The sequence below is a fragment of the Cibotium barometz genome, chromosome 3 (assembly GCF_041138505.1).
Source record: "Cibotium barometz isolate CiBa-2024 chromosome 3, ASM4113850v1, whole genome shotgun sequence".
In the NCBI taxonomy this organism is placed as follows: Eukaryota; Viridiplantae; Streptophyta; class Polypodiopsida; order Cyatheales; family Cibotiaceae; genus Cibotium; species Cibotium barometz.
Window position 1 is genome coordinate 2,961,129 of NC_141048.1, and position 11,699 is coordinate 2,972,827.

Here is an 11,699-nt window from a genome sequence, read left to right on the forward strand (position 1 = left end):
GTGAAACTAATCTTCGCAAATCTCTATTCACATCTCTTATCTTTCTAACTAATAATTTGGATGCTTAGGAAACATTTAGATAGTAACTTATCAGACATTCAACCAGTGGTCGAAGAACACTAGTGTGTTGGTCTTTAAATCACAAATTCTCATAGTTTCATTACTTTTCTGAAATTTATAGTTTTCATGATTTATTGTATGTTGATTTGTTAATTACTTACTGATGAACTTTTGACAAGCTTATTGTTTGAAAATTTTCAATGTATTTCATTTTGTGGACTTAATTAAAATCTGCACTGCTAATTCTATCCCTTATTATTAAAACGATTTGTCATAGATTGGTTTTTAATTATCGTGAATGCTTTTCAAGATAGGTCATCACGTTTTTTAGCAGACATGTTTAATTTCCCAAGACAGATTATTGTTGTTGGACTTTGACAGCCGGCTTTCTATATTTCAATGTTGAATGGGCATCATGTAGTGATTTCAACTCTGTACATTCCAATGTGTTTCTCTCTGTCCTCCCCTTCTTTGTTATTGAAATTGTGCCGAGTGCTTTTTGAGTTAAAAATGTGGAGAGAGAGAGAAGAGAGATCACCACAAAGAGCCGAGAATGTCCCAACATACAATTGTAGTTGGAAAAATAGAGAGGGGGAGTTCTACCCTTATGTTGCTATCATCTACTACTACCAAGGCTCTTCCAGCGCCAAATTTCTATATAATATGCTCTTTCCATCCAGAGAGAGAGAGAGAGATGTGTAGGGTGTAGGGAGAGTGGAAAAAGGATGGAAGTGAATACAAGATGAGTGAATTAATATCTTCTCAATAGACTATGTATGAGAAAAAAGGAAAGCATGGCAAGCTCATAAAGAAATCTTGTACTTTTAAACACTTAACATGACAACGGGAAGGAACCACCTCACTAAGAGTTCCCAAGAAAAACACATACAATGTTTATTTTCTGTTTTGTGTGCCACAAGGGTAGATTCGAGCCCATATCTCCATAGGGAAAAGATTACTGATGCTGCTACATCATGGGAGACGCGCTTTCCATGGATAGGAGCAGGATTGAAAAGAAGCCTATTAAGACGCAGCCAGCCACTTGTATTAAGACGCAGCCAGCCACTTGGTCCAGTACTATAATTAGCCGGAAAATGATACCAGAGACTCAAGTGTAAAGGGGCTATAGGACTTTCTGGGGACGGTCATTGAACATTCAAGCCTTGGAGCTAGGAGAATGTTCCTGTGCACTCGAAATCTCTTGCTACCAGAGTTTGAATGAAGTGTCTGGAGGCTACAAGCTTTTATGTGAAGAACTACATCAGTAGGAGGAAAAGAGACTTACACTCACATGCAAAGCACATAATTCCATTGGTAGTCTCATATATCCCAGATCATTTGCTGCAGTCTTTTATCATCCTTTAAACCACTTTTCAAGCAAGGGGCATATCATTCAAGCTACTGGGCTACCCTCGCCTAAATGCAGTATTCCATCAATCATCTCAAGGTTGACCATTCACCCCATATCATTTGCTGCAGATCTGTAATCCCCACTGCGCAATGTGGTAGTCCATCATTCGAGCCTCCGGGCTTCCCTCATCTTGCTACAATGATGGCCACTTCTCCAGTTCTCTTTACAGACAGATAACAGCCACTAATCCAAATTGCCTTAAATAGTGTAAACGTTACATCGTTCCAAATAGTGTGAACGTTACATCGTTCCAAAAAAAATCAGTCCTCAAATATCTTGCAAACAGTAAGGAAAAGTAGATATAACCTCTGCTATGCATTCCTCAAACACATCTTGCAAACAGTAAGCAGCCTAGATATAACCCCCTGGTAAGCATTTGAGATACATGCTATCACCTGATATACCCATCATGCAATTACGTGCACACTCCCCCAAAAACAAAACTATGATCCTGTTGGAATTTCTTGTTTTCCTACAACACTCAAGCAAATTAATGCCAACATGTAAGAGATACCCTGGCAAGTACAGGTAACTTAATTAAAAAACTGCAATAATGCCAACATGTAAGAGATACCCTGGCAAGTACAGGTAAATTAATAAAAAAAACTGCAACAGGGCAATTTCTGTCCAAAACATGGAGCTTTCCAAGTCTCCAGATCTTCAACATATTCTTTAACAAATTAAACACTTTTATCGGTCTTAGAAGCAGCAGTTGCAGCCTGCCCCCGCAGTCTTCCAGTTCTCCTGGCAGCAATCAAACCAACCTTCTGCCCAGGCGGAGCATCACGCCGAACCGTACTGGCATGACCAATGTGCTGATGGTTACCACCACCATGAGGATGTTCAACAGGATTCATAGCAACACCACGGACCTTGGGCCAGCAATTTCTCTTCACCTTGTACTTGTGATAGGCATTACCAGCCTTCAACATTGGTTTTTCTGTTCTTCCTCCACCAGCAACCTGCCCAACCATGGCACGGCACCCACTTGGCACAACTTTCTTGGCACCAGATGGTAGCTTGATACTGCATGCAGCAAGCAACTAGAGTAAATATACATGTCTTTGAACTTGACACCACAAACCTTTAGAGTGACTGAAAACATTTCAGACCAGCATATTCCCTAACAAATGGTTAAAACCAGTCTCTACCCCAAGAGAGAACTAACAGTTTGATTCACCTGCAAAGAAATCACCCACAAACAAAGAGTTGCATCAATCTCCTGACAGAGCCCACTAATAGAACTTTGCAAAAGGGGGCAGATGGTTGTAACTGCTATCAGCCATCTAGAAGATGTAACTGCTGAAACAACAGAATATGTGAAAACCTGTTCCTTCTACATCAACCATACAGGGAGATTGCTACAAGAAACAAACAAATTTCTGATAAGTGTCACTACTCCAGCCATGTCATTCACACAATATTGACCCACGTGCTGCAATTCTCAATGGAACCCTACCTAACATGAAATAACAATTAATCAACTTGTTTGTGGACAAAGATACTCCAAGTGATACAGAAACTCCAGGGAGGAGACACATAGGCAGCAGCACCTGTACATGCTCCCATGTATAAGTGCAAGGGCATGGCAAACATATACGAAGATAGTGTTGATAAGCACCATAGACCAATAGCAACGAGCACAAAACTATGGCACGCCTTCAAAGAAATTTCAAGCATGTAAACTAATTTCTACTTCTGCAGCTGCTGCACACCAAAACAGACATCCACCCAAAACTTTAACAGCAGCCATACCTGTTAACTTGAAAAAACCTACACCACCATTCAGAAAATGCAGGAGCATACTGATGCTCTCAATATGCAGGATATGTGATCTGTGCCAGGTAAGAAGGCGGCTTATCTGCCAGCAACTTTCACAAACATGAATATCACTGAGTGAATACTTCAAGTCGATAATACCATGCATATACAGGCAGTCAAGTAAAAATACTCCGTAATTCGAACCCAGCAGTTCACCCACTGCCATTCTTTCTCCAGCACCCCACACTCCCAGATAAGACCACCTGCCAAGCTTAGGCATAAGGCCATAAGACAGTTCAGCAGACCAGCCAGCAGGCCCGTGGAGCATTTCCTGGATCTGGAGCTGATGAGGTGATCGTGGTCGCGCGGGGGGGGGGGGGGGGGGGGACGAGGGCATCGGGCATGGATGCTCGGTCCGAGGTAACTCCTCTCGGGCACGGTAGGTCCGGAGTAGCTTGTGGAGCGTCCACAAAATCCACTATATATTGGTGTCCTCCACCTCCTCGGTCCGGAAGAAACTGGTGATGGTTGGCTGACGAGGGAGGGGGCGGGGTGGCTGGGACCAAAGCTCTCTCAAGAAGGTGTGCCTGTGTCTGCGGTTACTAGTTTCTGGAAGTCAATGATCCGAGAGAGTGGACCAAATCCCTCACGAAATAGAGGGTGAAACCTCCCGCGAATCCCATAGTATGCTGGGCATCAGCATATGTAATGCTTCTCCGTCTCAACCTCTGTGTGGCATAATTGGCAAATCCTCTCCTCTGGGTCTCCATATGAGCTTCCTGGCTATGGCATGCGACATGTGAACACTCAAGTAGCTCGGCTGCTGGATGAATCCATCCTTGGTGAGTGCGAGGAAGTGATCTCTATAGAAGTGCATCTTCGTGGGGAGCTCCGAAGGTGTGATCCATGTCGAATGGGATCATACGGAAGAACATCATGACTTGGGGCCTCTCAACTCGCTGCCAATCCTCGTCGGATAAATCTGGCCCCCATAAGGCTGCTCCATACATCAAGGCAAGGCTAGTGTGACGAGGGTGTCAAAAAGCTAGCCCTTTGTCCTGGGCTCTTGGAAATGTGCCTGTATGCAGAGGGTGTCACCTGGGTGTGTATGAGAGAGGCAAAGAGAGTGAGAGAGTGTGTGAGAGGAGCTGCCTCGAGCAAGGTTTAAGCCTTAAGGGAGAGAGAGAGAGTGTGTATGAGAGAGGGAGAGACTCGAGAGAGATTGTGTTCAAGTCTTGAGAGCTTAGAGGGGCTCTTATAGCCTCGATCTAGAGACTCAAACAGACAAAAATCGGCAAAAACTGGCAAATCCAGAAACGGTCCAAAAAAAATAATTCACCTATGTCCAGACGCCTCAGAAGACTCATACACCTCGAACGGTTACTCATAACAACTATGGCACTAATACTATTATGGCACATGTTATCAATCTGCCATGAACATGCGTGTGTAGGTGCACGAGGTTATCGCTTTTTGTAGCTTGCACACCATTTCCGTAACGTTCTGCTCAATCAACTGAACAAGGAACATCTGTTAAAAAAGACGATCTGCCAGACTACAGTCAGACACGTGGATAAAATAACCATCTCCACATAGCTTAGCAGCAAGTCACACCTCAAACAAACTGCAACGGTACAACAAAACGGCACGACATATAAAAGGACATGGAAATACACCTCACAACCCAGAGCAACTGGTAAGGTCACTCATGTCGTGATTAATTTAGATTGGTCATGATGCCTGCCGTGGCAGAAAACGGTATGTACAAAAGAAGGATGCGATCTGCAGGAGGAATGTTATCTCTTACCGCGTGGTGTTGTTGTCGGGGTTGTGGCTGACAACGATGACATAGTCGCCGGAGGCTCTAGCAAAGGCGCCGCGGTCTCCAACGCGCTGCTCAACATTACAGACAACGGCACCTTCCGGAACGGACTTGAGGGGGAGGACATTGCCGATGGAGAGGGAGGCCTTCTTGCCGCAGTAGACGAACTGGCCGGAGTACATGCCCTCGGCGGCCACAAAGCGCTCCTTCTGATGCTTGAAGCGGAAGGGGTGCCGGAAAGTGACCTTGCAGAGGGGGGCGCCGCGTCCGGAGTCGTGCACAATGTCCGACACCACCCCCTTGATGTAGCCGTTCCGCTCCGAGTAGTCCAACGAGCGGAAGCGCGCGGGCCCTTTCCGCCTGTGCGTGTGCGCCGTGAAGATGGAGCCCGCCCCCTTCCTCTGCCCTCTGATCACGCGCCCCATGGCAACAGGCAGCTCTCGCGGTAGAAGGAGGGGCAGAAAGAAATTCCGCGTTCAGCTAGTTGGGTTTTTGAGCAAACGAATTAGGGCTTTTCCGGGCAAGCTAATGCAATTAGGTTAAATTTTCCTTTGATAAATATGTGTGAAGTTTAATAGTCTATTCCATTAAATTCACGAGGTATAAAAATGGAATAATCCACGAGTTTTTTCCTTTTGGAAGATTAAATGAAAGGTTCTTAAACATGGGCAACACACCGCGGGTGGTGGCATATCAGACTCCACCACAAATTGTCTTTTGGCATGTGCTCAAATTGTCTTTTGAGCACACTAGTCCCCTACCAGTCCTCCAGACATGGAGGAATGCATACCATGGAGGCAGGCCTTAATTTGTAGCCCATCGAGCACTTGTGCTGCTGTATGAGCATCGTTCATTTGATATGCATGTCCACCAAGGCATTGCCCAAGGACCCTTGATAGACAATTACATTAGGAATTTGTTTGTCCTTGTCACGTGCTCCTCTACCGCCCACATGCCTAAGATGCAAGTGAAGTTGACCATGTCTAGACGAAGGCCCTCAAATTGTATAACCATTAAAAAAGTTCACTTTTCCTTGACCTCCTCCTATTGGGCACATTGTGCAAATAGTGCACACTAGCACCATATCAAGTGGGTAGACTCGTTTATAAAAGGGAAAAAGTACACATGTTATCTACTAATAACAACTATTAAAATGAGTACAAATATGCAGGTTTGGGCCTAATTGTCTACCACGGGAAAAAACGTGCACATGTGTATACATAGGAAGAAAACACACACACACACACACACACACACACACACACACACACACATTATATCAGCTTTGGTCAAAAAAGAATCCTGATGGGCGTATCGTCCATAAAAAATCTGTCACCGCATCCACACACACACACACACACACACACATTATATAATCAGCTTTAGTCAAAAAAAATCCTGATGGGGATATCGTCCACAAAAAATATGTGTCATCGCGTCCACACCAACGGTCCAAAAACAAAAGCCTCAAAAATTTTTAAATATATTTTCGCCAACCAAATGCAGCTTTAAAAAAACTCGACTTTAATATTGATTTTAAAAAAATAAACCTGGCTTTAATATTTAAAAAAAAGTATTGTGTTTGAACTCCCCAAGGACAATTTTAATAGCATAAATGAGCTTAAATTACTCAACTAAAATAACCCAAATAATATAATATAATCTTTTTTGATTCTTTAATTATCTTAATATACTCGGCATGATTACCAAATTAGAACAATAATTACTTAATGATCATCAAAAGCACTGTTGGGTACAACACCCAATTAGCGTTGTGTTAAGCTAGCATAAATTACACTCTTCTGATAGCCCAAGATCAAAAGGATCAGAGACCTGTTGTGATCACGGCTGTCTGCAGTTTGATGCCATCTTCGAGCTTGTCGAACTAATTGTTTAGTCGACATAATGTGTTGATGTTCTGTTGATCAAAAACAGACCAACACAATCTCTCTTTGTATGTGGGGAGTCTCTCTCTCTGTCTCTCTCTCTCTCTCTCTCTCTCTCTCTCTCTCTCTCTCCTTTACACACACACACACACATATATATATATATCATGTTTATACGTGCACACAAAATCTCTTTGCTTATGCGAAAGTTATTGATTGGCCAAAACATACACACACATATATAAATATATTTACATGCAATTCTGTGTATACAAATGCAGAGACAAAATAATATAGAGATGCATATACATACACATACATGCATACTTTAAGAAAAAACATATATAGCATATATACATATACACATACATCTACAATGTCTATCCATATATATATTTACATACACACACACATATGTGCCTACATACATATTCAAATATTTATATTTTTGGAAATATATATGTTCACATACATATATACATTCATATATGTGTGTATATGAATCAATGTTGTACCACTTTTTTATCTCTCTGTCACTCTCACCCTCTCTTTGTTACGCACACGCACATAAATACATCCTAGTCCTCTCTCTCTCTCTCTCTCTCTCTCTCTCTCTCTCTCTCTCTCTCTCTCTCTCTCTCTCTCTCTCTATATATATATATATATATATATATATATATATATATATATATATATGTATGTATGTATGTATGTATGTATGTATGTATGTATGTATATATGTATGTATGTATGTATGTATGTATGTATGTATGTATATTGGTATGTATGAATATATACATACATACATATATACCTGTGTATGTCTCATAAACATATGTTTTTGCTTACCTTGCATGCGCGTATGCGCACACACCACAATATATGTATGTACACACATACCTACATACATATGCCCTTATAGATACATACATACATATATGTATGTACATATACACACATACATACATACAATCTCTCTCTCTCTCTCTCTCTCTCTCTCTCTCTCTCTCTCTCTCTCTCTCTCCTTTTTTGCAGTGTTGCGCCTCCTCCTTTTGTTGGACTTCCTGCACTCACACTGGGGAGGCCAGACCCTAGGATAGCTTGATCTCTTCTCCAAGGCCAAAAGGTGGTCCAATGCTACAATGATTAGTATTGTGAGTTGCAATGGCATCTTTGAGTTTCACAAGTGGAAACATAAAGCATTTGGCTAGGAATGTGGTGAGAAGATAAGCAAAGCATAAAAAATTTGTTAACAAATAATGACACTAAGCTACAAATGAGCACTTGAGTAAGACCCCCCCCCCCCCCCAGAAGCATGATTTGCTTAAGCAAATGGACTTTGCATCCATAGTCACTATCGACACCATTCTCAGCTAGTGTAAAAACTAAGCCTACAAACCTAAGTTTCATCGCCTGCAAGATAGAGCATATCTCCGTTCCGCGATAGAATCAGAAGTGAAATCAATTGGGTTGATTAATAGCTTATCAAATCGTACATACATGCAGTTAAGAACTGGAAAACTCATCGAAGACGATCTTACGCCTAATGATAGTGCATCAAATCACCCAAGAACTTCCTACCAAAGAAGTGTGGGATCAGGACATTCCGCAAGCACACTTGAGTGTTTTGAGAAACTTGACCGCCGCTAAAACTAGTAGCGAATAATCCATGGAAGAAGGGTTGAGGTACACTGGGTTTGGGGAAGAGGATAAACCAAACTCCCCAACCAAGTCTAGTGGGATTATTGATATCGCCCGGGGATTTTTTGGTCTCCAAACCAGTCATGATGAAGAAGCGCAATCTACGGGCATGGGTCCGTCAACTAGCATTGGACTCGGTCCAAGACAAGAAGTGCCCATTCCAAACGTTGAATTCCAGGCTGTCCACCAATATTGGCACCCCTCGAATTAGACGAGATGTGAAAAGTGCGGCTAGGACAGGTCAAATATTCTTTCCCACCACCGTGGAAGTGGAATTAGACCTCCAACAAAGTGAGGTAAAATGACAACTCCGAGAATTGAGCTTAAGGAAACAAGAGCTTGATACTCATATAACAAGAGCTGAGAGAAAGGAGACATGAAGTGTTAACCCACTCCAATCATGAGGAAAAGAACCTGAAATTGTTACAGGTAGAAGTGAGGGAGAAATTTCGAACTTGGAACCCATCAACGAGGAGGAGGAAGGGTTTACAACTAGAGAAGAAGAGGGTAACCTAGCTAACATGGCAATAGAAGTAGAGGATCGACTCTATACCAAAAAGGATATTGAACTAATGATCAATAACCCTACATTCCTACAAGACATGGAGCTCTTAATTACACAAAGATGCACAGAGGCGATCAATGGGGAATCCCACCAGGGTACCGCAACTGGACAATTCCATGAACCTGAGATACCTAGAAGAGCCAATCCAGGCACGGGACGAGGTCTAGGAAGGGGGGGAGTAATTCCCCAAAGCCGTAGAAACAATCCAACCGTGGACCTTAATGTGGCCACAAGGGTAGACCGTTAAATATGGCAGCAAAGATGGGCCGGGGGATGGTCAAGGAACTAGGCACTACCTTAGAGCCCCAACCCTCCCAGATGAAACCCCATATCATTTCAAAACTTGTCCAAAATTTATATGGGGACAAGGATCCTATCCAACATGTAGAAATTTTTGAATCCACATGTGAAACCTACAAACCGACGGTCAGTGATATGACAATGATACATGCCTTCTCCCTGACCTTAGAGGGAAAAGCTCATCAGTGGTTCCGAACCCTTAAGCCTGAGGATAAGGTTAACTTCACAAGGTTAAAGAATCTTTTTGTGCCCAGTTTTGCCCGTAGTGGTGATAGATGGACCCCTGTGGCACAGTTACATAACATCAAACAAAAGGAGGATGAGTCGATGAGAGACTCTGTCTCTCATCTGAAGCACTTAAATTCAAGGTGCAAACTTCAGGGAAAGGTTGACAGATGATCAATTGTTCCCTTGTTTCCGCGGAGGGGGGTTAGGGACCATAAAATGCATGATTACTTGGTACTAGCCTGACCAGCTACTCTTGATGCATGCTGTAAGTTGGCAATCGAATATGAAGATAATATGTTAGAATTGCCACAACTCGAAGAGGAAGAGAGACATTTGGGTATGGGCATAAAACCACCTTTACCCCCGCCACCACAGGGAATTGGTGTGGTGCTCTATGTGCAGATTAAATCATACCACCACCGAATGTCCACAGTTAAGAGCAAGGCCATTACTTTATTGTGCTCACTATGTAAAATTGGGAAATCATGACACTTCAATGTGTAGATATCCAAGGTTTCAAAATGTGATACAGCTACCCGCAATTAGAGCCCCATTGGTTTTGCCGGCACCACCTATGCAGATCATCGCCATTGCTAGACAACCTAATTCTTCCTACTTACCTAGGGGGATGTTCCGGGTACAATATGCTTCACCCTTGCCACCACCAGTTCTACCATCACAACCACCACAGGCAAAGATTAATCAAGTAGTGATTGAAGAACCATCAGAAGATGTTGACATGATGTGGGAATTAGAACTTAGCAGGGAATACTACGAGGACACGGCTAAGGTTACGCCAGAATACTACGTCCTCTAGAATAACATGCCAATACCTGTGTTTCAAACCACGGTACAATGGAAGGGCAAGGAAATAAACTCAAATTTGAGAAGAGGACCTTTAAAATGCTTTGGTTGCGAAGGGCCACATCGAGTAGCCGAGTGCCCAAACAAGAATATGAATCATACACACCAACCACAACAAGTGGCGGCCACGCCCAATGACATGCCAGTGCTCACCTTCATTAAATGTGGAATTGATCACTTGATCAAGGATTGTCCCTACCGAGCAAGTGGCTCTGCTTTTACTGCTAATCAGGCCACCATCCGGACCATTAGTGTACAATCTGGGAAGATCACATCGCTCAATGTTCTAACAAGAGCTCAAGCTCAATTAGGAGAAAAGGGAAGAAACCGGGCGGATGCGACTATTTCCAAATCTCTGGCCGCAGGAGAAGAGTGAAGAAATTAGGAAAGGGGGACATACGGAGTACAATCCAAGATGGATCCGAAGAAGAGACAATTGATACCAGATCCACCCGATCAAAGGAAGAAGGGGGTCAAGGGATCAATCTTGGAGGATTAGACTAGGGAGAGCAAGGAGAACAACTAGCAACTCCTAAGGGGGTTGGTGAATATCCCAATGCCGAGACGAAGAAATAAAAAAACTCGAAGATGCCAAGGCCTTAGTCGAAGAGTACCAAACAACGACTTCGTGAAACTAAGCTAAAGACCAGCCGAGTAAAGGATACCATCTATCCATGAGACAAACCAACCCAGAATAGGGTATTGAACATGCCAGCCCTGATTCCGGAAGGAACATAAGAGGACTCCGTCGTTAAGATACCAATTAACCAATTGGGACGCTACTATGAAAGCGACGACACGAACGCTACCATCCCGATTCATCAAATGAATACCAGGCGGCATTGGCTATCCTAGATGGTGGGGTAGGGGTTAGCATCATTACCAAACGTTGTTGGAAAAACTGGGAGAAACTTGATCTTAAAAAAGCAAATTTAATCGTTTTAAAATGGCTAATGGAACATCTTTAAGACCCATCGGGCTCTTGGAAAATGTTAAATTCAAACTTTTTACGTTTCGCTATCATCATACAATTAAGGTCATGGACTTTCTACGCCAACTTGATACATATGACATAATATTGGGAAGACCTTTCATGAGGGA

The 11,699-nt window shown here is 42.9% G+C and overlaps 1 protein-coding gene across 1 annotated transcript; it reads right to left on the reverse strand.

Moving 5' to 3' along the window:
- Positions 1-2,035: 2,035 nt before the first annotated feature.
- On the reverse strand, positions 2,036-5,597 carry LOC147639608 (large ribosomal subunit protein uL2-like). Its single transcript, XM_086772186.1, has 2 exons — positions 5,040-5,597; positions 2,036-2,497 (listed from the first exon to the last, which is right to left on the reverse strand). The coding sequence occupies exons 1-2, from the start codon at positions 5,477-5,479 to the stop codon at positions 2,152-2,154; spliced, it is 786 nt and encodes a 261-aa protein (XP_086628312.1). The 5' UTR covers positions 5,480-5,597; the 3' UTR covers positions 2,036-2,151.
- Between the last annotated feature and the right edge of the window lie 6,102 nt (positions 5,598-11,699).